At 43.5% G+C, this 26271-nt stretch overlaps 1 protein-coding gene across 2 annotated transcripts in view; it reads right to left on the reverse strand.

The window, feature by feature from the left end:
* EIF2B4 (eukaryotic translation initiation factor 2B subunit delta) overlaps positions 1–26271 on the reverse strand; it is a gene marked incomplete at its 5' end in the record, with an annotated part of 164327 nt that overhangs the window by 81680 nt on the left and 56376 nt on the right. For both annotated transcript variants that reach the window (XM_053709460.1, XM_053709459.1), the window contains 1 exon segment: positions 17894–18124. In XM_053709460.1, the coding sequence (XP_053565435.1) occupies positions 17894–18124 (231 nt within the window).

The raw sequence follows: 26271 nt of genomic DNA on the forward strand, positions 1-26271 counted from the left end.
TTACTTTATTGAGAGGCCCCTTGCCAAGGTAGAAAACACATAGCATTGGTGAAGAGCTAACAAAGATAAATATCCCACTTTGGTGAAAGCCTTTTCTCTGCTGCAGGAAATATAGCTGCAAACAGAGAACCAGCCTTAGCCAGAAGCATGTGGACATGTTGAGATTTTTGCATTTCAATGCAAAGTTTCTGAAAGAGTGAATAACAGAATGTTATTAACAGTGATAGTCTAACTCTTTCTAGTTCTACCTCTTTTCAAACAGTTTGTGGTTTTGTTTTGTTTATTATAAAACTGTGCTCTGCTGCATAAAAAAAAATTGAAGAAACAGTTGTGTTAATGTAAAGTTTTATTTTGAAGTTTATATTTGTAACACTCATTATGTGGATTTTAATTTAAAACATAGAAAACTATTATTGATTCTCTTTTTATCCGATTAGTCGATTAATCGAAAAAATAATCGGCCGATTAATCGATTATGAAAATAATCGTTAGTTGCAGCCCTAATTGTAATAATAACCCCTTTCCACCAAGAACTAGACGACACATAGCTTGGGAGTCAACAACAACTTATTCAACAACTGGAAAAACAAACACTTTTTAAAAACAGTCTCCCCTACAAGGGGTTTCCCAACTGAAACAGCAGGGAGTTTAAACAGTAACATACAGTTTAACATACATTTTAACCATTAGCCTAAATAACAATTCCTGCATAGTTCATAAGTGGCGAGGTTTGCCACACTATCACTAACACAGGCAAAGAGAATAACTGGGGTGGGAGGGAAGGGAGGAGCTATATATACAGCTCTGCTGTGGTGCTCTTTGCCTCAGGAAGCAATATCCCACAAGGATGAAATCCGTGGACTCATCGTATCTTGTAAAAGAAAGTTGTCTGAAGGTTCCCATGGGAACCACAAACCGATTGGTATAAAAAAAACCAGACCCAGTACCTGCATTGGAACTGGACCAATCATACCCAGGTCCGAGATGTCTCTTACGCAGTGTAAGAACGCCTCTCCTTTTGTGACCTGCAGATAATCTTGAAAACAGAAACCTGTCCACTTTGAATCCCTGGAACATTATTTCCCCGTGCCCAGGGATTCTGAACATCTCGAACCCAAGTCTGAAAGTCTGCCCCCCTACAAAATCCGATCCCGGATTGGGAACATGTCCTTCATGCTGTCTTTGATTCAACAGTAGGCTAATTGGATCCTTATATTTTTAGTCCTTAAAATTTCAAAGGAGATTATATCCATCAAGCCAGGTTCCAACAAGGTCTTCCCCCTGTAATGAGACTTGGAGCATACATCCGTATAACAAGGCTCTAACCATAAGGCTCTGTGATCTGAAACAAAGAAACCTATGAAATAAAGGAAATAGCCAATTGAAAGCCTTTATCCTATCCTGGATTTTATCCAGAAGAATTTCTGACCTAATAGCATCAGACAACTCATCAAATCAATATGCCGTCGCACTATTGACGGTGGAAAAGTACACAGCTGGAAATCATTGTAAGCCCTGGTGTACATCCCTTTTCTTCCAATTATTCTCTAAGGATATAGAAGCTCTCTGGAATTACTCCTTTACCCTAAGCAAAGTTTGCCCAGCCTGTTTAGCCGAGTCGGCTATGGGAAACCTCTTCTTTAAATATCGGGAATGTGATCTCTTCCATTCCTTATAACCTACTGGACCCACTAAGATAGATGACACCGGTATAGTCGGAGTCGTCCAAGGTAGCTAAAACCTCCTAAAATACCAAATGAAGGTGTTAAAATGAAGGAAAAAACAACCTCAGGATCAAATAAAGATATAATTCATCTGAGACTGAGAATTTTCTCTCATAGAGTGCCGAAGTATCTTCCCCTAACAGGGAAGAACCATTCGGAATATCAATTACAAAACCCAGCGCCTTAAACGATTAAAAATAAGTCCTCTAGTAATGTTATCTTCCACGTGGGAAAAACATAGAATGCATGAAATGCAAAGTAACTCCAGATGGAGTGTAAGAGGAAGCGCAGGGCACTGCATGTGAGCCATAACATTTTTGTGCCATAAAGTGACCAATGACAAAAACAGAATTTATGTTTACCTGATAAATTACTTTCTCCAACGGTGTGTCCGGTCCACGGCGTCATCCTTACTTGTGGGATATTCTCTTCCCCAACAGGAAATGGCAAAGAGCCCAGCAAAGCTGGTCACATGATCCCTCCTAGGCTCCGCCTACCCCAGTCATTCGACCGACGTTAAGGAGGAATATTTGCATAGGAGAAACCATATGGTACCGTGGTGACTGTAGTTAAAGAAAATAAATTATCAGACCTGATTAAAAAAACCAGGGCGGGCTGTGGACCGGACACACCGTTGGAGAAAGTAATTTATCAGGTAAACATAAATTCTGTTTTCTCCAACATAGGTGTGTCCGGTCCACGGCGTCATCCTTACTTGTGGGAACCAATACCAAAGCTTTAGGACACGGATGAAGGGAGGGAGCAAATCAGGTCACCTAAATGGAAGGCACCACGGCTTGCAAAACCTTTCTCCCAAAAATAGCCTCAGAAGAAGCAAAAGTATCAAACTTGTAAAATTTGGTAAAAGTGTGCAGTGAAGACCAAGTCTCTGCCCTACATATCTGATCAACAGAAGCCTCGTTCTTGAAGGCCCATGTGGAAGCCACAGCCCTAGTGGAATGAGCTGTGATTCTTTCGGGAGGCTGCCGTCCGGCAGTCTCGTAAGCCAATCTGATGATGCTTTTAATCCAAAAAGAGAGAGAGGTAGAAGTTGCTTTTTGACCTCTCCTTTTACCGGAATAAACAACAAACAAGGAAGATGTTTGTCTAAAATCCTTTGTAGCATCTAAATAGAATTTTAGAGCGCGAACAACATCCAAATTGTGCAACAAACGTTCCTTCTTTGAAACTGGTTTCGGACACAGAGAAGGTACGATAATCTCCTGGTTAATGTTTTTGTTAGAAACAACTTTTGGAAGAAAACCAGGTTTAGTACGTAAAACCACCTTATCTGCATGGAACACCAGATAAGGAGGAGAACACTGCAGAGCAGATAATTCTGAAACTCTTCTAGCAGAAGAAATTGCAACTAAAAACAAAACTTTCCAAGATAATAACTTAATATCAACGGAATGCAAGGGTTCAAACGGAACCCCCTGAAGAACTGAAAGAACTAAATTGAGACTCCAAGGAGGAGTCAAAGGTTTGTAAACAGGCTTAATTCTAACCAGAGCCTGAACAAAGGCTTGAACATCTGGCACAGCGGCCAGCTTTTTGTGAAGTAACACAGACAAGGCAGAAATCTGTCCCTTCAGGGAACTTGCAGATAATCCTTTTTCCAATCCTTCTTGAAGGAAGGATAGAATCCTAGGAATCTTAACCTTGTCCCAAGGGAATCCTTTAGATTCACACCAACAGATATATTTTTTCCAAATTTTGTGGTAAATCTTTCTAGTTACAGGCTTTCTGGCCTGAACAAGAGTATCGATAACAGAATCTGAGAATCCTCGCTTCGATAAGATCAAGCGTTCAATCTCCAAGCAGTCAGCTGGAGTGAAACCAGATTCGGATGTTCGAACGGACCCTGAACAAGAAGGTCTCGTCTCAAAGGTAGCTTCCAAGGAGGAGCCGATGACATATTCACCAGATCTGCGTACCAAGTCCTGCGTGGCCACGCAGGAGCTATCAAGATCACCGACGCCCTCTCCTGATTGATCCTGGCTACCAGCCTGGGGATGAGAGGAAACGGCGGGAACACATAAGCTAGTTTGAAGGTCCAAGGTGCTACTAGTGCATCCACTAGAGCCGCCTTGGGATCCCTGGATCTGGACCCGTAGCAAGGAACTTTGAAGTTCTGACGAGAGGCCATCAGATCCATGTCTGGAATGCCCCACAGCTGAGTGACTTGGGCAAAGATTTCCGGATGGAGTTCCCACTCCCCCGGATGCAATGTCTGACGACTCAGAAAATCCGCTTCCCAATTTTCCACTCCTGGGATGTGGATAGCAGACAGGTGGCAGGAGTGAGACTCCGCCCATAGAATGATTTTGGTCACTTCTTCCATCGCCAGGGAACTCCTTGTTCCCCCCTGATGGTTGATGTACGCAACAGTTGTCATGTTGTCTGATTGAAACCGTATGAACTTGGCCCTCGCTAGCTGAGGCCAAGCCTTGAGAGCATTGAATACCGCTCTCAGTTCCAGAATATTTATCGGTAGAAGAGATTCTTCCCGAGACCAAAGACCCTGAGCTTTCAGGGATCCCCAGACCGCGCCCCAGCCCATCAGACTGGCGTCGGTCGTGACAATGACCCACTCTGGTCTGCGGAATGTCATCCCTCGTGACAGGTTGTCCAGGGACAGCCACCAACGGAGTGAGTCTCTGGTCCTCTGATTTACTTGTATCTTCGGAGACAAGTCTGTATAGTCCCCATTCCACTGACTGAGCATGCACAGTTGTAATGGTCTTAGATGAATGCGTGCAAAAGGAACTATGTCCATTGCCGCTACCATCAACCCGATCACTTCCATGCACTGAGCTATGGAAGGAAGAGGAACGGAATGGAGTATCCGACAAGAGTCTAGAAGTTTTGTTTTTCTGGCCTCTGTCAGAAAAATCCTCATTTCTAAGGAGTCTATTATTGTTCCCAAGAAGGGAACCCTTGTTGACGGAGATAGAGAACTCTTTTCCACGTTCACTTTCCATCCGTGAGATCTGAGAAAGGCCAGGACAATGTCCGTGTGAGCCTTTGCTTGAGGAAGGGACGACGCTTGAATCAGAATGTCGTCCAAGTAAGGTACTACAGCAATGCCCCTTGGTCTTAGCACAGCTAGAAGGGACCCTAGTACCTTTGTGAAAATCCTTGGAGCAGTGGCTAATCCGAAAGGAAGCGCCACGAACTGGTAATGTTTGTCCAGGAATGCGAACCTCAGGAACCGATGATGTTCCTTGTGGATAGGAATATGTAGATACGCATCCTTTAAATCCACCGTGGTCATGAATTGACCTTCCTGGATGGAAGGAAGAATAGTTCGAATGGTTTCCATCTTGAACGATGGAACCTTGAGAAACTTGTTTAAGATCTTGAGATCTAAGATTGGTCTGAACGTTCCCTCTTTTTTGGGAACTATAAACAGATTGGAGTAGAACCCCATCCCTTGTTCTCTTAATGGAACGGGATGAATCACTCCCATTTTTAACAGGTCTTCTACACAATGTAAGAATGCCTGTCTTTTTATGTGGTCTGAAGACAACTGAGACCTGTGGAACCTCCCCCTTGGGGGAAGTCCCTTGAATTCCAGAAGATAACCTTGGGAGACTATTTCTAGCGCCCAAGGATCCAGAACATCTCTTGCCCAAGCCTGAGCGAAGAGAGAGAGTCTGCCCCCCACCAGATCCGGTCCCGGATCGGGGGCCAACATTTCATGCTGTCTTGGTAGCAGTGGCAGGTTTCTTGGCCTGCTTTCCCTTGTTCCAGCCTTGCATTGGTCTCCAAGCTGGCTTGGCTTGAGAAGTATTACCCTCTTGCTTAGAGGACGTAGCACTTTGGGCTGGTCCATTTCTACGAAAGGGACGAAAATTAGGTTTATTTTTTGCCTTGAAAGGCCGATCCTGAGGAAGGGCGTGGCCCTTACCCCCAGTGATATCCGAGATAATCTCTTTCAAGTCAGGGCCAAACAGCGTTTTCCCCTTGAAAGGAATGTTAAGTAGCTTGTTCTTGGAAGACGCATCAGCCGACCAAGATTTCAACCAAAGCGCTCTGCGCGCCACAATAGCAAACCCAGAATTCTTAGCCGCTAACCTAGCCAATTGCAAAGTGGCGTCTAGGGTGAAAGAATTAGCCAATTTGAGAGCATTGATTCTGTCCATAATCTCCTCATAAGGAGGAGAATCACTGTCGACCGCCTTTATCAGCTCATCGAACCAGAAACATGCGGCTGTAGCGACAGGGACAATGCATGAAATTGGTTGTAGAAGGTAACCCTGCTGAACAAACATCTTTTTAAGCAAACCTTCTAATTTTTTATCCATAGGATCTTTGAAAGCACAACTATCCTCTATGGGTATAGTGGTGCGTTTGTTTAAAGTGGAAACCGCTCCCTCGACCTTGGGGACTGTCTGCCATAAGTCCTTTCTGGGGTCGACCATAGGAAACAATTTTTTAAATATGGGGGGAGGGACGAAAGGAATACCGGGCCTTTCCCATTCTTTATTAACAATGTCCGCCACCCGCTTGGGTATAGGAAAAGCTTCTGGGAGCCCCGGCACCTCTAGGAACTTGTCCATTTTACATAGTTTCTCTGGGATGACCAACTTGTCACAATCATCCAGAGTGGATAATACCTCCTTAAGCAGAATGCGGAGATGTTCCAACTTAAATTTAAATGCAATCACATCAGGTTCAGCTTGTTGAGAAATGTTCCCTGAATCAGTAATTTCTCCCTCAGACAAAACCTCCCTGGCCCCATCAGACTGAGTTAGGGGCCCTTCAGAAATATTAATATCAGCGTCGTCATGCTCTTCAGTATCTAAAACAGAGCAGTCGCGCTTACGCTGATAAGTGTTCATTTTGGCTAAAATGTTTTTGACAGAATTATCCATTACAGCCGTTAATTGTTGCATAGTAAGGAGTATTGGCGCGCTAGATGTACTAGGGGCCTCCTGAGTGGGCAAGACTCGTGTAGACGAAGGAGGGAATGATGCAGTACCATGCTTACTCCCCTCACTTGAGGAATCATCTTGGGCATCATTGTCATTGTCACATAAATCACATTTATTTAAATGAATAGGAATTCTGGCTTCCCCACATTCAGAACACAGTCTATCTGGTAGTTCAGACATGTTAAACAGGCATAAACTTGATAACAAGTACAAAAAACGTTTTAAAATAAAACCGTTACTGTCACTTTAAATTTTAAACTGAACACACTTTATTACTGCAAATGCGAAAAAACATGAAGGAATTGTTCAAAATTTACCAAATTTTCACCACAGTGTCTTAAAGCCTTAAAAGTATTGCACACCAAATTTGGAAGCTTTAACCCTTAAAATAACGGAACCGGAGCCGTTTTGAACTTTAACCCCTTTACAGTCCCTGGTATCTGCTTTGCTGAGACCCAACCAAGCCCCAAGGGGAATACGATACCAAATGACGCCTTCAGAAAGTCTTTTCTAAGTATCAGAGCTCCTCTCACATGCGACTGCATGCCATGCCTCTCAAAAACAAGTGCGCAACACCGGCGCGAAAATGAGGCTCTGCCTATGCTTTGGGAAAGCCCCTAAAGAATAAGGTGTCTAAAACAGTGCCTGCCGATATTATTATATCAAAATACCCAGATAAAATGATTCCTCAAGGCTAAATATGTGTTAATAATCAATCGATTTAGCCCAAAAAAAGTCTACAGTCTTAATAAGCCCTTTTTGAAGCCCTTATTTACAATCGTAATAAACATGGCTTACCGGATCCCAGAGGGAAAATGACAGCTTCCAGCATTACATCGTCTTGTTAGAATGTGTCATACCTCAAGCAGCAAGAGACTGCTCACTGTTCCCCCAACTGAAGTTAATTGCTCTCAACAGTCCTGTGTGGAACAGCCATGGATTTTAGTGACGGTTGCTAAAATCATTTTCCTCATACAAACAGAAATCTTCATCTCTTTTCTGTTTCTGAGTAAATAGTACATACCAGCACTATTTCAAAATAACAAACTCTTGATTGAATAATAAAAACTACAGTTAAACACTAAAAAAACTCTAAGCCATCTCCGTGGAGATGTTGCCTGTACAACGGCAAAGAGAATGACTGGGGTAGGCGGAGCCTAGGAGGGATCATGTGACCAGCTTTGCTGGGCTCTTTGCCATTTCCTGTTGGGGAAGAGAATATCCCACAAGTAAGGATGACGCCATGGACCGGACACACCTATGTTGGAGAAATACTCTCTTAAAAATGACACATAAAAAAACGTTACTGTCTCTTTAAATTTTAAAAGTAACTTCTTATTTCTGTAGAAACAAACCAAGTAGTATGTTAACATTGCAGTTAATAGACATTGCCATGTACATTAAAGAAGCAATATATTGTGCAGCAATTCCATATGAAAATGGTATGGAACCGCAGAGCACTGCATGTGTAATAGTAAAATCAATGTTTACTTCCTTAAGTAACCTGCTTCACATATAGAAGGGTAACTAAATAAGGTTTAACCATGTGTTAGTAATTTTTTTAACATATACTTTAGGGATACTGTCTCTTTAAATGATAAAAAGAAACCCATCTTTATTATTACAAGGGCAGACATGGTTAAACCCGGTATGAAAAAGAGTTAGCACTGTAAAATTCTGTCTGCACCTCAGCTAGACCCTGCTGAGACGTTAGACTCTCATGTCCAAATCTAGGCTAACAGAGCGCTGTCTGAAGCGCACGTATTTAAACAATAATGTCTCCGTGACTGCCGAAAACTGGAAGTGTTAGGGAGAAAAATATTACTAAACGGAGTCATCCTCCCCTCCTAGTGGATAGACAGAACTGATAGGAAGGAGGAGAGAGTGCTTTGGCGCCCTTTACAAGCTCCGCCCCTCGTGGGCGATACCCAAAACCTCTCCCGATCGCCATTATGCTTTTAGAAAAGTCACCGGGAGCAACTGACCAGTGTACATTGAAACAAACACTGACAATAAAAGTCGTTAACATGACCTTAGGAGGGGAGTTACCGCATGCTAACCTCAGCCCACTGTAAAAACAGATCCAATATAAATGAAACTCCCGGTTGCCATTATGCAGTATAATAAATGTACCGGGTCCCACAGGTCAAAAACCCCTGCAACTGTACACAATAAAAACCAACCGCTGTTGTAAGACAGTTACTCTTATCCCACACTGTGGTTATCATAGATGAAAACTGAACAGCTATATCTGATAGCTCTACTGATTGCAGGGTTTCCGTCAAGCAATGTATGTTCATTAAAACACATGCTCAAGAGCCCACAGATTGCAGGGTTTCCGTCAAGCACTGTATGTTCATTAAAACACATGCTCAAGAGCCCACAGATTGCAGGGTTTCCCTCAAGCACTGTATGTTCATTAAAACACATGCTCAAGATCCCACAGATTGCAGGGTTTCCCTCAAGCACTGTATGTTCATTAAAACACATGCTCAAGAGCCCACAGATTGCAGGGTTTCCCTCAAGCACTGTATGTTCATTAAAACACATGCTCAAGAGCCCACAGATTGCAGGGTTTCCCTCAAGCACTGTATGTTCATTAAAACACATGCTCAAGATCCCACAGATTGCAGGGTTTCCGTCAAGCACTGTATGTTCATTAAAACACATGCTCAAGAGCCCACAGATTGCAGGGTTTCCCTCAAGCACTGTATGTTCATTAAAACACATGCTCAAGATCCCACAGATTGCAGGGTTTCCGTCAAGCACTGTATGTTCATTAAAACACATGCTCAAGAGCCCACAGATTGCAGGGTTTCCCTCAAGCACTGTATGTTCATTAAAACACATGCTCAAGATCCCACAGATTGCAGGGTTTCCGTCAAGCACTGTATGTTCATTAAAACACATGCTCAAGAGCCCACAGATTGCAGGGTTTCCCTCAAGCACTGTATGTTCATTAAAACACATGCCCAAGATCCCACAGATTGCAGGGTTTCCGTCAAGCACTGTATTTTCATTAAAACACATGCTCAAGAGCCCACAGATTGCAGGGTTTCCGTCAAGCACTGTATGTTCATTAAAACACATGCTCAAGATCCCACAGATTGCAAGGTTTCCGTCAAGCACTGTATGTTCATTAAAACACATGCTCAAGAGCCCACAGATTGCAGGGTTTCCCTCAAGCACTGTATGTTCATTAAAACACATGCTCAAGATCCCACAGATTGCAGGGTTTCCGTCAAGCACTGTATGTTCATTAAAACACATGCTCAAGAGCCCACAGATTGCAGGGTTTCCCTCAAGCACTGTATGTTCATTAAAACACATGCTCAAGAGCCCACAGATTGCAGGGTTTCCGTCAAGCACTGTATGTTCATTAAAACACATGCTCAAGAGCCCACAGATTGCAGGGTTTCCCTCAAGCACTGTATGTTCATTAAAACACATGCTCAAGATCCCACAGATTGCAGGGTTTCCGTCAAGCACTGTATTTTCATTAAAACACATGCTCAAGAGCCCACAGATTGCAGGGTTTCCGTCAAGCACTGTATGTTCATTAAACCACATGCTCAAGATCCCACAGATTGCAGGGTTTCCGTCAAGCACTGTATGTTCATTAAAACACATGCTCAAGAGCCCACAGATTGCAGGGTTTCCCTCAAGCACTGTATGTTCATTAAAACACATGCTCAAGAGCCCACAGATTGCAAGGTTTCCGTCAAGCACTGTATGTTCATTAAAACACATGCTCAAGATCCCACAGATTGCAGGGTTTCCCTCAAGCACTGTATGTTCATTAAAACACATGCTCAAGATCCCACAGATTGCAGGGTTTCCGTCAAGCACTGTATTTTCATTAAAACACATGCTCAAGATCCCACAGATTGCAGGGTTTCCGTCAAGCACTGTATTTTCATTAAAACACATGCTCAAGATCCCACAGATTGCAGGGTTTCCCTCAAGCACTGTATGTTCATTAAAACACATGCTCAAGAGCCCACAGATTGCAGGGTTTCCCTCAAGCACTGTATGTTCATTAAAACACATGCTCAAGATCCCACAGATTGCAGGGTTTCCGTCAAGCACTGTATGTTCATTAAAACACATGCTCAAGATCCCACAGATTGCAGGGTTTCCGTCAAGCACTGTATGTTCATTAAAACACATGCTCAAGATCCCACAGATTGCAGGGTTTCCGTCAAGCACTGTATGTTCATTAAAACACATGCTCAAGATCCCACAGATTGCAGGGTTTCCGTCAAGCACTGTATGTTCATTAAAACACATGCTCAAGATCCCACAGATTGCAGGGTTGCCGTCAAGCACTGTATGTTCATTAAAACACATGCTCAAGAGCCCACAGATTGCAGGGTTTCCGTCAAGCACTGTATGTTCATTAAAACACATGCTCAAGAGCCCACAGATTGCAGGGTTTCCCTCAAGCACTGTATGTTCATTAAAACACATGCTCAAGAGCCCACAGATTGCAGGGTTTCCGTCAAGCACTGTATGTTCATTAAAACACAAGCTCAAGATCCCACAGATTGCAGGGTTTCCGTCAAGCACTGTATGTTCATTAAAACACATGCTCAAGAGCCCACAGATTGCAGGGTTTCCCTCAAGCACTGTATGTTCATTAAAACACATGCTCAAGAGCCCACAGATTGCAGGGTTTCCCTCAAGCACTGTATGTTCATTAAAACACATGCTCAAGAGCCCACAGATTGCAGGGTTTCCCTCAAGCACTGTATGTTCATTAAAACACATGCTCAAGAGCCCACAGATTGCAGGGTTTCCCTCAAGCACTGTATGTTCATTAAAACACATGCTCAAGAGCCCACAGATTGCAGGGTTTCCCTCAAGCACTGTATGTTCATTAAAACACATGCTCAAGAGCCCACAGATTGCAGGGTTTCCGTCAAGCACTGTATGTTCATTAACCCCTTAATGACAACTGACGTACCAGGTACGTCATGCATTAACAAGCAGTTAATGACAATGGACGTACCTGGTACGTCAGTTGTCTAACAGAGTGCTGGAAGGGATCACAAATGCTTCCAGCAGCTCTGAGGGTATTGCAGTGATGCCTCGATATGGAGGCATCCTGCAATACCACTTTACAAGCCTCCGATGCAGAGAGAGCCACTCTGTGGCCCTCTCTGCACCGGTAGCGATAGTGCCGGGTGTGAGGGTGCGCGTGCGCGTGCACGATGCGCGCGTGTGCACGTGAGCATGCATGTGCGCGTGCACGTGCACCCATTAGCCACACTGACACCAATGAATGAGGGCAGAAAGGGGAAAAAAAGGGATTTAAAAAAAAATAAATATATAAAAGTATCTGGGAGGGTGTGGGGGTATTGTGGGGGGCTGCTACACTACAGAAATAGTTTTTTTAATTAAAAATAAAATAAAAATACTTTTTGGGTTTTTTTTGGGGCCAAACTGGGTACTGGCAGAAAGCTGCCAGTACCCAAGATGGTGGTAATTTGGTAGGGGAGAGGGTTAGAGAGCTGGAGGGGGGATCAGGGAGGTTGGGGCTAAGGCAGGGGTCCATCACAGCTAAAATACTTTATTATTTTTATTTAAAAAAAAAAAAACCTCTCTTATTTAGTACTGGCAGACTTTCTGCCAGTACTTAAGATGGCGGGAACAATTGTGGGGTGGGGTAGGGAAGAGAGCTGTTTGGGAGGGATCAGGGGGTGGGATGTGTCAGGTGGGAGGCTGATCTCTAAAATTAACCCTGCAAGCTCCCTACAAGCTACCTAATTTAACCCCTTCACTGCTGGGCATAATTAACGTGTGGTGCGCAGCAGCATTTAGCGGCCTTCTAATTACCAAAAAGCAACGCCAAAGCCATATAAGTCTGCTATTTCTGAACAAAGGGGATCCCAGAGAAGCTTTTACAACAATTTCTGCCATAAGTTTTTTTTTTTATTTGCTCGCATTTGGCGGTGAAATGGTGGCATAAAATATACCAAAATGGGCCTAGATCAATACTTGGGGTTGTCTACTACACTACACTAAAGCTAAAATTAACCCTACAAGCTCCCTACAAGCTCCCTAATTAACCCCTTCAGTCCTGGGCATAAAACACGTGTGGGGCGCAGCGGCATTTAGCGGCCTTCTAATTACCAAAAAGCAACCCAAAAGCCATATAAGTCTGCTATTTCTGAAAAAAGGGGATCCCAGAGAAGCATTTACAACCATTTGTGCCATAATTGCAGAAGCTGTTTGTAAATAATTTCAGTGGGAAACCTAAAGTTTGTGACAAATTTTGTGAAAAAGTGAACTTTTTTTTTTTTTGATCGCATTTGGCGGTGAAATGGTGACATGAAATATACCAAAATGGGCCTAGATCAATACTTTGGGTTGTCTTCTAAAAAAAAATATATACATGTCAAGGGATATTCAGGGATTCCTGACAGATATCAGGGTTCCAATGTAACTAGCGCTAATTTTGAAAAAAAGTGGTTTGGAAATAGCAAAGTGCTACTTGTATTTATGGCCCTATAACTTACAAAAAAAGCAAAGAACATGTAAACATTGGGTATTTCTAAACTCAGGACAAAATTTAGAAACTATTTAGCATGGGTGTTTCTTGGTGATTGTAGATGTGTAACATATTTTGGGGGTCAAAGTTAGAAAAAGTGTGTTTTTTTCCATTTTTTCCTCATTTTTTTTTATTTTTTTTTAGTAAATTATAAGACATGATGAAAATAATGGTATCTTTAGAAAGTCCATTTAATGGCGAGAAAAACGGTATATAATATGTGTGGGTACAGTAAATAAGTAAGAGGGAAATTACAGCTAAACACAAACACTGCAGAAATGTAAAAATAGCCATTGTCATTAAGGGTAAGAAAATTGAAAAATGGTCCGGTCATTAAGGGGTTAAAACACAAGCTCAAGAGCCCACAGATTGCAGGGTTTCCGTCAAGCACTGTATGTTCATTAAAACACATGCTCAAGAGCCCACAGATTGCAGGGTTTCCGTCAAGCACTGTATGTTCATTAAAACACATGCTCAAGAGCCCACAGATTGCAGGGTTTCCGTCAAGCACTGTATGTTCATTAAAACACATGCTCAAGAGCCCACAGATTGCAGGGTTTCCGTCAAGCACTGTATATTCATTAAAACACATGCTCAAGAGCCCACAGATTGCAGGGTTTCCGTCAAGCACTGTATGTTCATTAAAACACATGCTCAAGAGCCCACAGATTGCAGGGTTTCCTTCAAGCACTGTATATTCATTAAAACACATGCTCAAGAGCCCATAGATTGCAGGGTTTCCGTCAAGCACTGTATGTTCATTAAAACACATGCTCAAGAGCCCACAGATTGCAGGGTTTCCTTCAAGCACTGTATGTTCATTAAAACACATGCTCAAGAGCCTACAGATTGCAGGGTTTCCGTCAAGCACTGTATGTTCATTAAAACACATGCTCAAGAGCCCACAGATTGCAGGGTTTCCGTCAAGCACTGTATGTTCATTAAAACACATGCTCAAGAGCCCACAGATTGCAGGGTTTCCGTCAAGCACTGTATGTTCATTAAAACACATGCTCAAGAGCCCACAGATTGCAGGGTTTCCCTCAAGCACTGTATGTTCATTAAAACACATGCTCAAGAGCCCACAGATTGCAGGGTTTCCTTCAAGCACTGTATGTTCATTAAAACACAAGCTCAAAAGCCCACAGATTGCAGGGTTTCCGTCAAGCACTGTATGTTCATTAAAACACATGCTCAAGAGCCCACAGATTGCAGGGTTTCCTTCAAGCACTGTATGTTCATTAAAACACAAGCTCAAGAGCCCACAGATTGCAGGGTTTCCGTCAAGCACTGTATGTTCATTAAAACACAAGCTCAAGAGCCCACAGATTGCAGGGTTTCCTTCAAGCACTGTATGTTCATTAAAACACAAGCTCAAGAGCCCACAGATTGCAGGGTTTCCCTCAAGCACTGTATGTTCATTAAAACACATGCTCAAGAGCACACAGATTGCAGGGTTTCCGTCAAGCACTGTATGTTCATTAAAACACATGCTCAAGAGCCCACAGATTGCAGGGTTTCCGTCAAGCACTGTATGTTCATTAAAACACATGCTCAAGAGCCCACAGATTGCAGGGTTTCCGTCAAGCACTGTATGTTCATTAAAACACATGCTCAAGAGCCCACAGATTGCAGGGTTTCCCTCAAGCACTGTATGTTCATTAAAACACATGCTCAAGAGCCCACAGATTGCAGGGTTTCCTTCAAGCACTGTATGTTCATTAAAACACATGCTCAAGAGCCCACAGATTGCAAGGTTTCCGTCAAGCACTGTATGTTCATTAAAACACAAGCTCAAGAGCCCACAGATTGCAGGGTTTCCTTCAAGCAATGTATGTTCATTAAAACACATGCTCAAGAGCCCACAGATTGCACGGTTTCCGTCAAGCACTGTATGTTCATTAAAACACATGCTCAAGAGCCCACAGATTGCAGGGTTTCCCTCAAGCACTGTATGTTCATTAAAACACATGCTCAAGAGCCCGCAGATTGCAGGGTTTCCCTCTGTAACCCGGTGTCTGTGTCCTAACTGCCTTAATGTCCCCTACCAACTTAGGAGAAACTGAGACCCAGTGTAATGAGGTTAGATGAACAAATAAAGTGCTCAAAGCTTCTCTGAGATCTTTTCCCCCAGAAACTAAGTCAGCACTTACCTCATCTTCTGCCTGGCAGTAAAGCAGTTCCCAGGTGTAAAAGGGCCTCTCCCTCCTATGGACCTGGAAATAAATGAAATTCCTGAGTAAAATCCCTCAGGTTTTCTGGGTTAGGGCAGCATAAATATATGGGAGGCGCAGTGAGAATTATGTCCCACCAGTTCCCATTGATCTAAAGCTACCAAGAGCTCTACTGTAGAGACTGATATGGACTACGGCTACACCCTAGAACAAAGCAGCACAATCTTGTACTACTTTAAAAATAATAAACTCTTGATTGAAGAATCTAATCTAACACCTAACTTTACCTCTTCCTATCACTAACACAGGCACTGGGGTGGGAGGGAAGGGATGAGCTATATATACAGCTCTGCTGTGGTGCTCTTTCCCTCCTCCTGCTGACCAGGGGGTGAATATCCCACAAGTAAGGATGAAATCCGTGGACTCATCGTGTCTTTAAAAAGAAAATAAACGCGGTAGTCGTGTTACCGCGACGCGTTACGAGGTTGTTTTGAAACTCATAATACCTACGTTATAAAAAGATACACAATGGAAATAACGTACAAGTAACTACCGCACCCCTCATAACGCAAAACTCGTAATCTAGCCGTATGGCTTTAAATTTATATTGCTGCATGTAGAGAAAAAACTAACGGTACTCTAATGTACACATAAACAGTTGTTATCTTTTATTAAACATTAAGCACATAAAAGATAGTACTGTGACTTTAAATGTTAAAAAGTCACATTTATTTCTGCATGTAGTGGATGTAATCTTTTATTAAACATTGAACTCATAAAATATGTCACTATGGCTTTAAATGTTAAAAAGTCACATTTATTACTGCAGGTAAACGATCTACAAATGCATTGTATCTCTGCAGACCCAAAAGAACCGGATACAGCATAGTAGTGCTGTCCGGTTCTCACGCAGCTCACTAACCACTGCCCTTATCCTTTCGTACTAGAAGGAAGTACATGTTCCAAAAAGAAAGAAGAAGCAGAGTGCACAAGCCAAATTGGTGCCACTTGAAGCTCCGCCCATCGTGCGCGTTATCAAGGCGAATCCCCATTATTGTAGCAAAACGATCTATTGCCGAAAGTAAAGTAAATAGACTGAACGCCAAGTTGGCACCACTCGAAGCTCCGCCCATCGTGGGCGTTGTCAAAGCGAAAGTCCGGTCGCCATTATTATTGAAAACGGATCTATAGACCGATAAGTAAATAAACATACTGAAAGTCTGCAGCCAAAATGGGTCTATCCCTTGCTAGCCAGCAACTTAGCCCATCTATAAACATTCACCACAGACTGAGCGCTTCCTCATTTGTTGCACAGAGAAACCAAGCTCACAGTGAAAAGTCCTAATCTCTCCTCAGCCCCAGTGCCTGCTAATAAAGGTGCTGTCGACATTGTCCTCCTTTACCAATAGGAGTCTCTATGTCCCATAAATAAGAGTGCTCCACTTCTTCTGAGATCTTATTCCCTTCAGACCCAGAATAAAAAGTCAGCAGTTACCTTTAAAATCTGCCCGACAGCAGGGCAGCTCAGCAGGTTTAAGAGGTCCTCTCCCTCCCATAGCCTTGGGGATAAAGATAAAGCCTGAGTCATCTTACTTAGGCTATCAGAATTAGGGCAGCATCAATGTATGGGAGGCGCAGTGAGAATTATGTCCCACAAGTTCCCATTGCTCTAAAGACACCAAAAAGCTCTACTGTAGAGACTGATATGGACCACGGCTACACCCTAGAACAAAGCAGCACAATCTTGCACTACTTTAAAAATAATAAACTCTAGATTGAAGAATCTGTTCTAACACCTCACTTTACCTCTTCCTAGCACTAATGTAGGCAAAGAGAATGACTGGGGTGGGAGGGAAGGGAGGAGCTATTTAACAGCTCTGCTGTGGTGCTCTTTGCCTCCTCCTGCTGACCAGGAGGTGAATATCCCATTAGTAATTAAGATGATCCGTGGACTCATTGTGTCTTAAAATAGAAATGCTTTGGTTAAACTATTTCTATAAGAAGCTTTCATTAAACACTGCCTGGGAATCCCCAGACCCCCTTTTGAACTTACGTTAGAATGTTCCTTTAAAGGGACAACAATGTTTTTATATATGAACAACCAGTCATGCATTAGTAAAGTGCCTTGAAAAATCCTCCTAAGTATGTTTATCTTACCTCCTCCACTGTGGCTATTTAGAAGAATAAATGAGCTACTGCACTGATAAAGCAATCGGTGGGTAGAATGTTTCAGGGTTAGGGTGCAGAAGTCTGGATCGGGCTTAAATTACAGGAAATAAAGCAAAATAAATAATGAAAGTTTATTGCAAAGGGTTTATGCTACACAAAATGTACCATGTAATGGGTAATTCTATTTGGCGTTTATGACCCTTTAGAGAAATAAGAGAGGTGGTATTTAGGACCATGAGGAAGGCAGATATGTGCCACACTGCACACTCGGGACGGGACTAGTGGGCTCCTCCCACTTCCAACACCCTGCCCCACCCCTTTCCCCCTAAATACCTGTCTGCCCTTCACTGGGCACAGCCTTGACCTTCACCTGCCCAGGTCCCAAGCTCTGGTCACTTTTCTTTTGCAGTTTCATTTGCCGCTCGGCCTCCTGTTTGGCTCTTCTCTCTGCCCGTAGATCAGATTTGCTCTTTCCTACTGCAGCTGGTGCATCGGTGCCAGGCACCACAGGGACTTGCGATGTTGCAGGCTGTGTGACGTGTAGTGGGGCGACAGGCTGGGCATCTAGTGCAGGAGACAAAACAAGTAAACATGTAACAATGTACATAGTAAGCAAGGCACTAGGGCGCAATCCAGTTAAACACAAAGTTAAGGTCCCGCTTGGTAACCACAAGACACAGCAACTTCTGAGCAGGACACAAATAGTGATTGGGGTCTACCTGCATATGCCGAGTCATCCCCAGCGTGTCCTGTCCGGAATCTGTAATGTATGGATTTTAGTTATGTGTTTACCCCTTTGTAGCGTTTACAGAAAGGAATAATGAATTAGAGCAATTTAGTTACATTAGAAGGATATGGGAATTTAGCACTAGCACTGATGTATGAGATTCAAATAAATCAATAAATGCATCTTTTCATCACCGACATGAAACACTGAGAGGTGTCTCTCACCTAGAACTTGTCTCTTGTGACTCAGACAGAGCTCGCCCTTTTAATAAAAGTTATGCACCTGTCTGTAGCACTGCATGTCATGCTGCCATCTAGTGCTCTTACAGTTATGCATCTGTCTGTAGCACTGCATGTCATGCTGCCCTCTAGTGCTCTTACAGTTATACACCGGTCTGTAGCACTGCATGTCATGCTGCCATCTAGTGCTCTTACAGTTATACACCGGTCTGTAGCACTGCATGTCATGCTGCCATCTAGTGCTCTTACAGTTATACACCGGTCTGTAGCACTGCATGTCACGCTGCCATCTAGTGCTCTTACAGTTATGCATCTGTCTGTAGCACTGCATGTCATGCTGCCCTCTAGTGCTCTTACAGTTATGCACCTGTCTGTAGCACTGAATGTCATGATGCCATCTAGTGCTTACAGTTATGCACCATTATGTAGCACTGCATGCCATGCTGCCATCTAGTGCTCTTACAGTTATACACCGGTCTGTAGCACTGCATGCCATGCTGCAATATAGTGCTCTTACAGTTATGCACCTGTCTGTAGCACTGAATGTCATGATGCCATCTAGTGCTTACAGTTATGCACCATTATGTAGCACTGCATGCCATGCTGCCATCTAGTGCTCTTACAGTTATACACCGGTCTGTAGCACTGCATGCCATGCTGCAATATAGTGCTCTTACAGTTATGCACCTGTCTGTAGCACTGCATGTCATGCTGCCCTCTAGTGCTCTTACAATTATACACCTGTCTGTAGCACTGCATGCCATGCTGCGATCTAGTGCTTACAGTTATGCACCATTATGTAGCACTGCATGCCATGCTGCGATCTAGTGCTTACAGTTATGCACCATTATGTAGCACTGCATGCCATGCTGCCATCTAGTGCTCTTACAGTTATACACCGGTCTGTAGCACTGCATGCCATGCTGCAATATAGTGCTCTTACAGTTATGCACCAGTCTGTAGCACTGCATGTCATGCCGTCATCTAGTGCTCTTACAGTTATGCACCTGTCTGTAGCACTGCATGCCATGCTGCCCTCTAGTGCTCTTACAATTATGCACCTGTCTGTAGCACTGCATGCCATGCTGCCATCTAGTGCTTACAGTTATGCACCATTATGTAGCACTGCATGCCATGCTGCCCTCTGGTGCTCTTACAGTTATGCACCTGTCTGTAGCACTGCATGCCATGCTGCCATCTAGTGTTCTTACAGTTATGCACCAGTATGTAGCACTGCATGCCATGCTGCCCTCTAGTGCTCTTACAGTTATGCACCGGTCTGTAGCACTGCATGCCATGCTGCCATCTAGTGCTCTGTTATACACCTGTCTTTAGCACTGCATGCCATGCTGTCTAGTGCTCCTACAGTTATGCACCGGTCTGTAGCACTGCATGCCATGCTGCCCTCTAGTGCTCTTACAGTTATACACCGGTCTGTAGCACTGCATGCCATGCTGCCCTCTAGTGCTCTTACAGTTATACACCGGTCTGTAGCACTGCATGCCATGCTGCCCTCTGGTGCTCTTACAGTTATGCACCTGTCTGTAGCACTGCATGCCATGCTGCCATCTAGTGTTCTTACAGTTATGCACCAGTATGTAGCACTGCATGCCATGCTGCCCTCTAGTGCTCTTACAGTTATGCACCTGTCTGTAGCACTACATGCCATGCTGCCCTCTAGTGCTCTTACAGTTATGCACCGGTCTGTAGCACTGCATGCCATGCTGCCATCTAGTGCTCTGTTATACACCTGTCTTTAGCACTGCATGCCATGCTGTCTAGTGCTCTTACAGTTATGCACCGGTCTGTAGCACTGCATGCCATGCTGCCCTCTAGTGCTCTTACAGTTATACACCGGTCTGTAGCACTGCATGCCATGCTGCCATATAGTGCTCTTACAGTTATGCACCTGTCTGTAGCACTGCATGCCATGCTGCCATATAGTGCTCTTACAGTTATGCACCGGTCTGTAGCATTGCATGCCATGCTGCCCTGTGTAGTGCTCTTACAAATGGACAACATTCTTGCAAAACTGCTGCCAAATAGTGCTCCAGACACGTGTGCGCTCCTGAGCTTACATCCCAACTTTCAACAAAAGATACCAAAAGAACAAAGAAACTTTGATAATAGAAGTAAATTAGAATGACATGCTCTATCTTTAATATGAAAGAAAAAAAGAAAATGTATGCTTACCTGATACATTTATTTCTTCACTTCCTGGTCAGCAGGAAGAGGCAAAGAGCACCACAGCAGAGCTGTTAAATAGCTCCTCCCTTCCCTCCCACTCCAGTCATTCTACCGAAGTTAGGAAGAGAAAGAGGAAAAGCCAAGGTGCAGAGGTGACTGAAGTTTACAATAAAAAAACATCCCGTCTAAAAATGACAGGGCGGGCCGTGGACTCATCGTGTCTAAAAAAAAAAATTCTTCTTAGGTAACCATACATTTTCTTTTATTCTTAAAGACACGATGAGCCCACGGATCATCTTCATTACTTATGGGATCCAATACCCAAGCTAAAGTACACGGATGATAGGGGAGGGACAAGACAGGATACCTAAACAGAAGGCACTGCATGAAGAACCTTTCTCCCAAAATCCGCCTCAGCCGAGGCAAAAGTATCAAATTTGTAAAATTCTGTAAAAGTGTGAAGAGAAGACCAAGTTGCAGCCTTGCAAATCTGTTCCACAGAAGCTTCATTTTTGAATGCCCATGAGGAAGCAACAGCCCTAGTGGAATGAGCCGTAATCCTCTCAGGAGGCTGCTGTCCAGCAGTTTCGTAAGCCAAACGTATAATACTCTTCAGCCAAAAAGAAAGAGAAACAGCCGTAGCTTTCTGTCCCCTACGTTTGCCTGAAAATACCACAAACAGAGGAAAACTGGCGAAAGTCTTTAGTCGCCTGTAAATAAAACTTTAAAGCACGAACTACATCCAAATTGTGTAAGAGCCTCTCCTTCTTAGAAGGAGGATTAGAAAACAAGGAAGGTACAACAATTTCCTGATTAATGTTCCGAACAGAAACAACCTTGGGAAGAAATCATTGTAATGTTGAAAGCTCAGACACTCTACAAGCAGAAGAAATCGCTACCAAAAGGTAGAGACGACAATAAAACCTTCCAAGATAACAACTTGATATCTAAGGAATGCATAGGTCCAAACGGAACCCCTTGAAGAACCTTGAGAACTAAATTAAGACTCCATGGAGGAGTAACTGGTCTAAACACAGGCCTAATTCTGGTTAAGGCCTGACAAAAAGACTGAACATCAGGGACATCAGCTAGACGCTTGTGTAACAGGATAGATAATGCTGAAATTTGACCCTTTAAAGAACTTGTAGATAATCCTTTCTCCAATCGTTCCTGGAGAAAAGATAACATTCTAGGAATCCTTACTCTACTCCAGGAGTAGCCCTTGGATTCACACCAATAAAGGTATTTACGCCAAATCTTGTGATATATCTCATCTAAATAAATCAGAAAAACCTTGCTTGGCTAGAATCAACCGTTCAATCTTCAAGCAGTCAGCTTCAGAGAATCTAGATTTGGATGATGGAAGGGTCCCTGAATCAGAAGGTCCTTTCGAAGCGGAAGCCTTCAAGGAGGTAGAGGCGACATCTCCACCAGGTCTGCATACCAGATCCTGTAAGGCCAGGACAGTGCTATGAGAATCACTGAAGCCCTTACCTGTTTGATCAGGGCAATCACTCGCGGAAGGAGAGCAAACGGAGGAAATAAATATGTTAAATTGAAGGACCAAGGGGCCGCCAGAGCATCTATCAGCTTCACCTGAAGATCTCTGGATCTCGACCCGTACCTGGGAAGTTTGGCATTCTGCCTGGATGCCATGAGATCCAACTCTGGCTGAACCCATTTGAGGATCAGACTGGAGAACACGTCCGGATGAAGTTCCCACTCCACCGGATGAAAGGTCTGTCTGCTCAGAAAATCCACCTCCCAGTTGTCCACCCCTGGGATGTGGATTGCCGACAGACAACAAGAATGGGCCTCCGCCCACTGAATTATTTTGAAAACCTCTGTCATCGCCAAGGAACTCCTTTTTCCTCCCTGATGATTGATGTAGGCTACTGATGTAATGTTGTCCGTCAGGAACCTTATAAACTGAACAGAAGCTAGCTGAGGCCAGGTCAGGAGAGCATTGTAGATCGCTCTCAGTTCCAGAATGTTTATGGGCAAAAGAGACTCTGTCTGAGACCATATCCCCTGAGCCCTTAGGGAGCCCCAAACTGCTCCCCACCCCTGAAGGCTGGCATCTGTTGTCACAATCTCCCATGATGGTCTGCGAAAACATGTTCCCTGGGAGAGATGATCTAGAGACAATCACCAAAGAAGAGACTCCCTTGTCTCCTGTGCCAATAGAAGTCGAGGGGACAAGTCAAAATAAGCTCCATTCCATTGTTTGAGCATGTCCAACTGCCGAGCTCCGAGATGAAAGCGAGCAAAGAGGATGACGTCCATTGCCGCTACCATCAGACCTATTAACTCCATGCACTGGGCCACAGAAGGACGAGGAGAAGATTGCAGAGCTCGAAAAGTATCGATAATCTTTAATTTCTTGACTTCTGTCAGAAAAATCTTCATAGACAGAGAGCCTATGAAGGTCCCTATGAGGAACTAAAGAGCTCTTTTCTAGATTCACCTTCCACCCGTGTGACCTTAGGAAAGCCACTACCAGGTCCGTGTGTGATTTTGCTAGCTGAAAGGACGGCACCTGAACTAGGATATCGTCCAGAAACGGTGCCACCGCAATGCCTCTTGAACGAAGCACTGCAAGAAGAGACCCCAGAACCTTTGTGAAGATTCTGGGAGCCGTGGCAAAACCGAAAGGTAGAGCCACAAACTGGAAATGCTTGTCTAGAAAGGCAAACCTTGAGAACCTGTGATGACCCGTGTGAATGGGAACATGTAGGTACGTGTCCTTTAAATCTACTGTTGTCATAAACTGACCCTCCTGGATCAAGGGAAGGATGGAACGAATAGTTTCCATCCTGAAGGATGGCACTCTGAGAAACTTATTTAGACTCTTGAGGTCTAGAATTGGTCTGAAGGTTCCTTCCTTCTTGGGAACCACAAACAGATTGGAATAGAATCCCATACCTTGATCTTGAGGTGGAACGGGAACGATCACTCCCAGAGCTAAGAGGTCTTCTACACAATGTAAGAACGCCTCTCTTTTTGTCTGGTCTGCAGATAATCTTGAAATTAGAAACCTGCCCCTGGGACGACAAATTTTGAACTCCAGCTTGTATCCCTGAGACACTATTTCTATAGCCCAGGGATCCTGAACCTCCCGAACCCAGGCTTGAACGAAAAAAGAAAGTCTGCCCCCTACCAGATCCATTTGTCCCGGATCGGGGGCAAAACCTTCATGCTGTCTTGGAGTCATTGGCCGCCTTCTTGGATTGCTTACCCTTATTCCAAGATTGGGTGGGTCCCCAATTAGATTTAGCTTGTTCCTGCTTAGTTGAGGGAGAAGAGGAAGAGAATCCCTTGAAGTTGCGAAAGGAACAAAAATTACTTTGTCTTCCTTTCTGCCTAATCTTTTTGTCCTGAGGGAGAAGGTAAACCTTACCTCCCGTAATGTCAGAAATAATCTTTTTCAGCTCAGGACCAAACAGGGTCTTCCCCTAGTAAGGGACAGCTTTGACTTAGATGAAACATATGCAGACCAAGGTTTCAGCCATAAGGCCCTGCGAGCCAAGATAGAGAAGCTTGAAATTTTGGCCCCCAACTTAATAACTTGAAGGGTGGCATCCGAGTTAAAGGCATTAGCTAGCTTAAGAGCTTCTATCCTGTCCTGGATCTCATCCAAGGGAGTTTCTAGCCTGATGGCATCAGCCAGAGTATCAAACCAGTAGGCTGCCGCACTCGTGACTGTAGTTATACAGACCACCGGTTGCCACGGCATACCCTGGTGAACATAAATATTCATGAGTAGACCCTCTATTTTTTTGTCCATCAGATCTATAAAAGCACAGCTATCCTCTATAGGGATAGTAGTTCTCTTAGCCAAGGTTGAAACAGCTCATTCTACCTTAGGAACAGTTTGCCAAACCTCTCTAACTGAGTCAGCTATAGGAAACATCTTCTTGAAAATAGGAGAAGGAGAGAAAGGAATACCAGGTCTCTCCCATTCTTTATTAATAATTTCAGAGGCGTTCTTAGGAACTGGAAAAACATCTGTAAAGGAAGGTACCTCATAATATCTGTCTAATTTGCTAGACTTTGGGGGGACAACCATCACTGTGGAGTCGCTATCATCTAGGGTACTTAAAACCTCTCTAAGTAAGAGACAAAGATGTTCCAGTTTAAACCTGAAAGATACCACTTCTGAGTCGGTCAAAGGTAACACCTCCTCCGAATCTGAGATTTCTCCTTCAGATACCAGAGCAGGAACCTCTTCCTCAGATCTGTGAGAAGAGACTTCTGAGATAGCTACCACAACATCAGAAACCTCGCTAACTGCAGAAATGGACTTTCTCTTGCGATGGCCCTGTAACATTGGAAAGGCAGACAGAGCATCAGAGATAGTAGTAGACATAAGAGAAGCTATGTCCTGTAGTGAAATTCCAGAAGGAACTACAGTAGACGTGCAGGGCACTGCTGGTGAGGGCGATAACTTTTGGGACACATGGGGAGAAAGTTGCTGCAGAAATTGACCCTCATCAGAGGACTCTTGGAAAACATTTGTCTGAGAGGAGATTGGCTCAGCAAAAATTTTATCCCTAAAATTCACAGTCCTTTCAATACATGTAGGACAGAAAGGTGGTTGCACATTTGCATCAAGACATAAAGCACATGTAACAGCTTGCACCTCGTCTTGGTCCATTTTTTTCACATAAAAACATAATTTATGTAAGAACTTACCTGATAAATTCATTTCTTTCATATTAGCAAGAGTCCATGAGCTAGTGACGTATGGGATATACATTCCTACCAGGAGGGGCAAAGTTTCCCAAACCTCAAAATGCCTATAAATACACCCCTCACCACACCCACAAATCAGTTTAACGTATAGCCAAGAAGTGGGGTGATAAGAAAAAAGTGCGAAAGCATAAAAAATAAGGAATTGGAATAATTGTGCTTTATACAAAAAAATCATAACCACCACAAAAAAGGGTGGGCCTCATGGACTCTTGCTAATATGAAAGAAATGAATTTATCAGGTAAGTTCTTACATAAATTATGTTTTCTTTCATGTAATTAGCAAGAGTCCATGAGCTAGTGACGTATGGGATAATGACTACCCAAGATGTGGATCTTCCACGCAAGAGTCACTAGAGAGGGAGGGATAAAATAAAGACAGCCAATTCCGCTGAAAAAAATCCACACCCAAAATAAAGTTTAAATCTTATAATGAAAAAAACTGAAATTATAAGCAGAAGAATCAAACTGAAACAGCTGCCTGAAGTACTTTTCTACCAAAAACTGCTTCAGAAGAAGAAAACACATCAAAATGGTAGAATTTAGTAAAAGTATGCAAAGAAGACCAAGTGGCTGCTTTGCAAATCTGAACAACTGAAGCTTCATTCCTATACGCCCAGGAAGTAGAAACTGACCTAGTAGAATGAGCTATAATCCTTTGAGGCGGAGTTTTACCCGACTCGACATAGGCATGATGAAACAAAGATTTGACCAAGATGCCAAAGAAATGGCAGAAGCCTTCTGACCTTTCCTAGAACCGGAAAAGATAACAAATAGATTAGAAGTCTTTCGGAAATCCTTAGTAG

Source organism: Bombina bombina, chromosome 4 (assembly GCF_027579735.1).
Source record: "Bombina bombina isolate aBomBom1 chromosome 4, aBomBom1.pri, whole genome shotgun sequence".
NCBI lineage: Eukaryota > Metazoa > Chordata > Amphibia > Anura > Bombinatoridae > Bombina > Bombina bombina.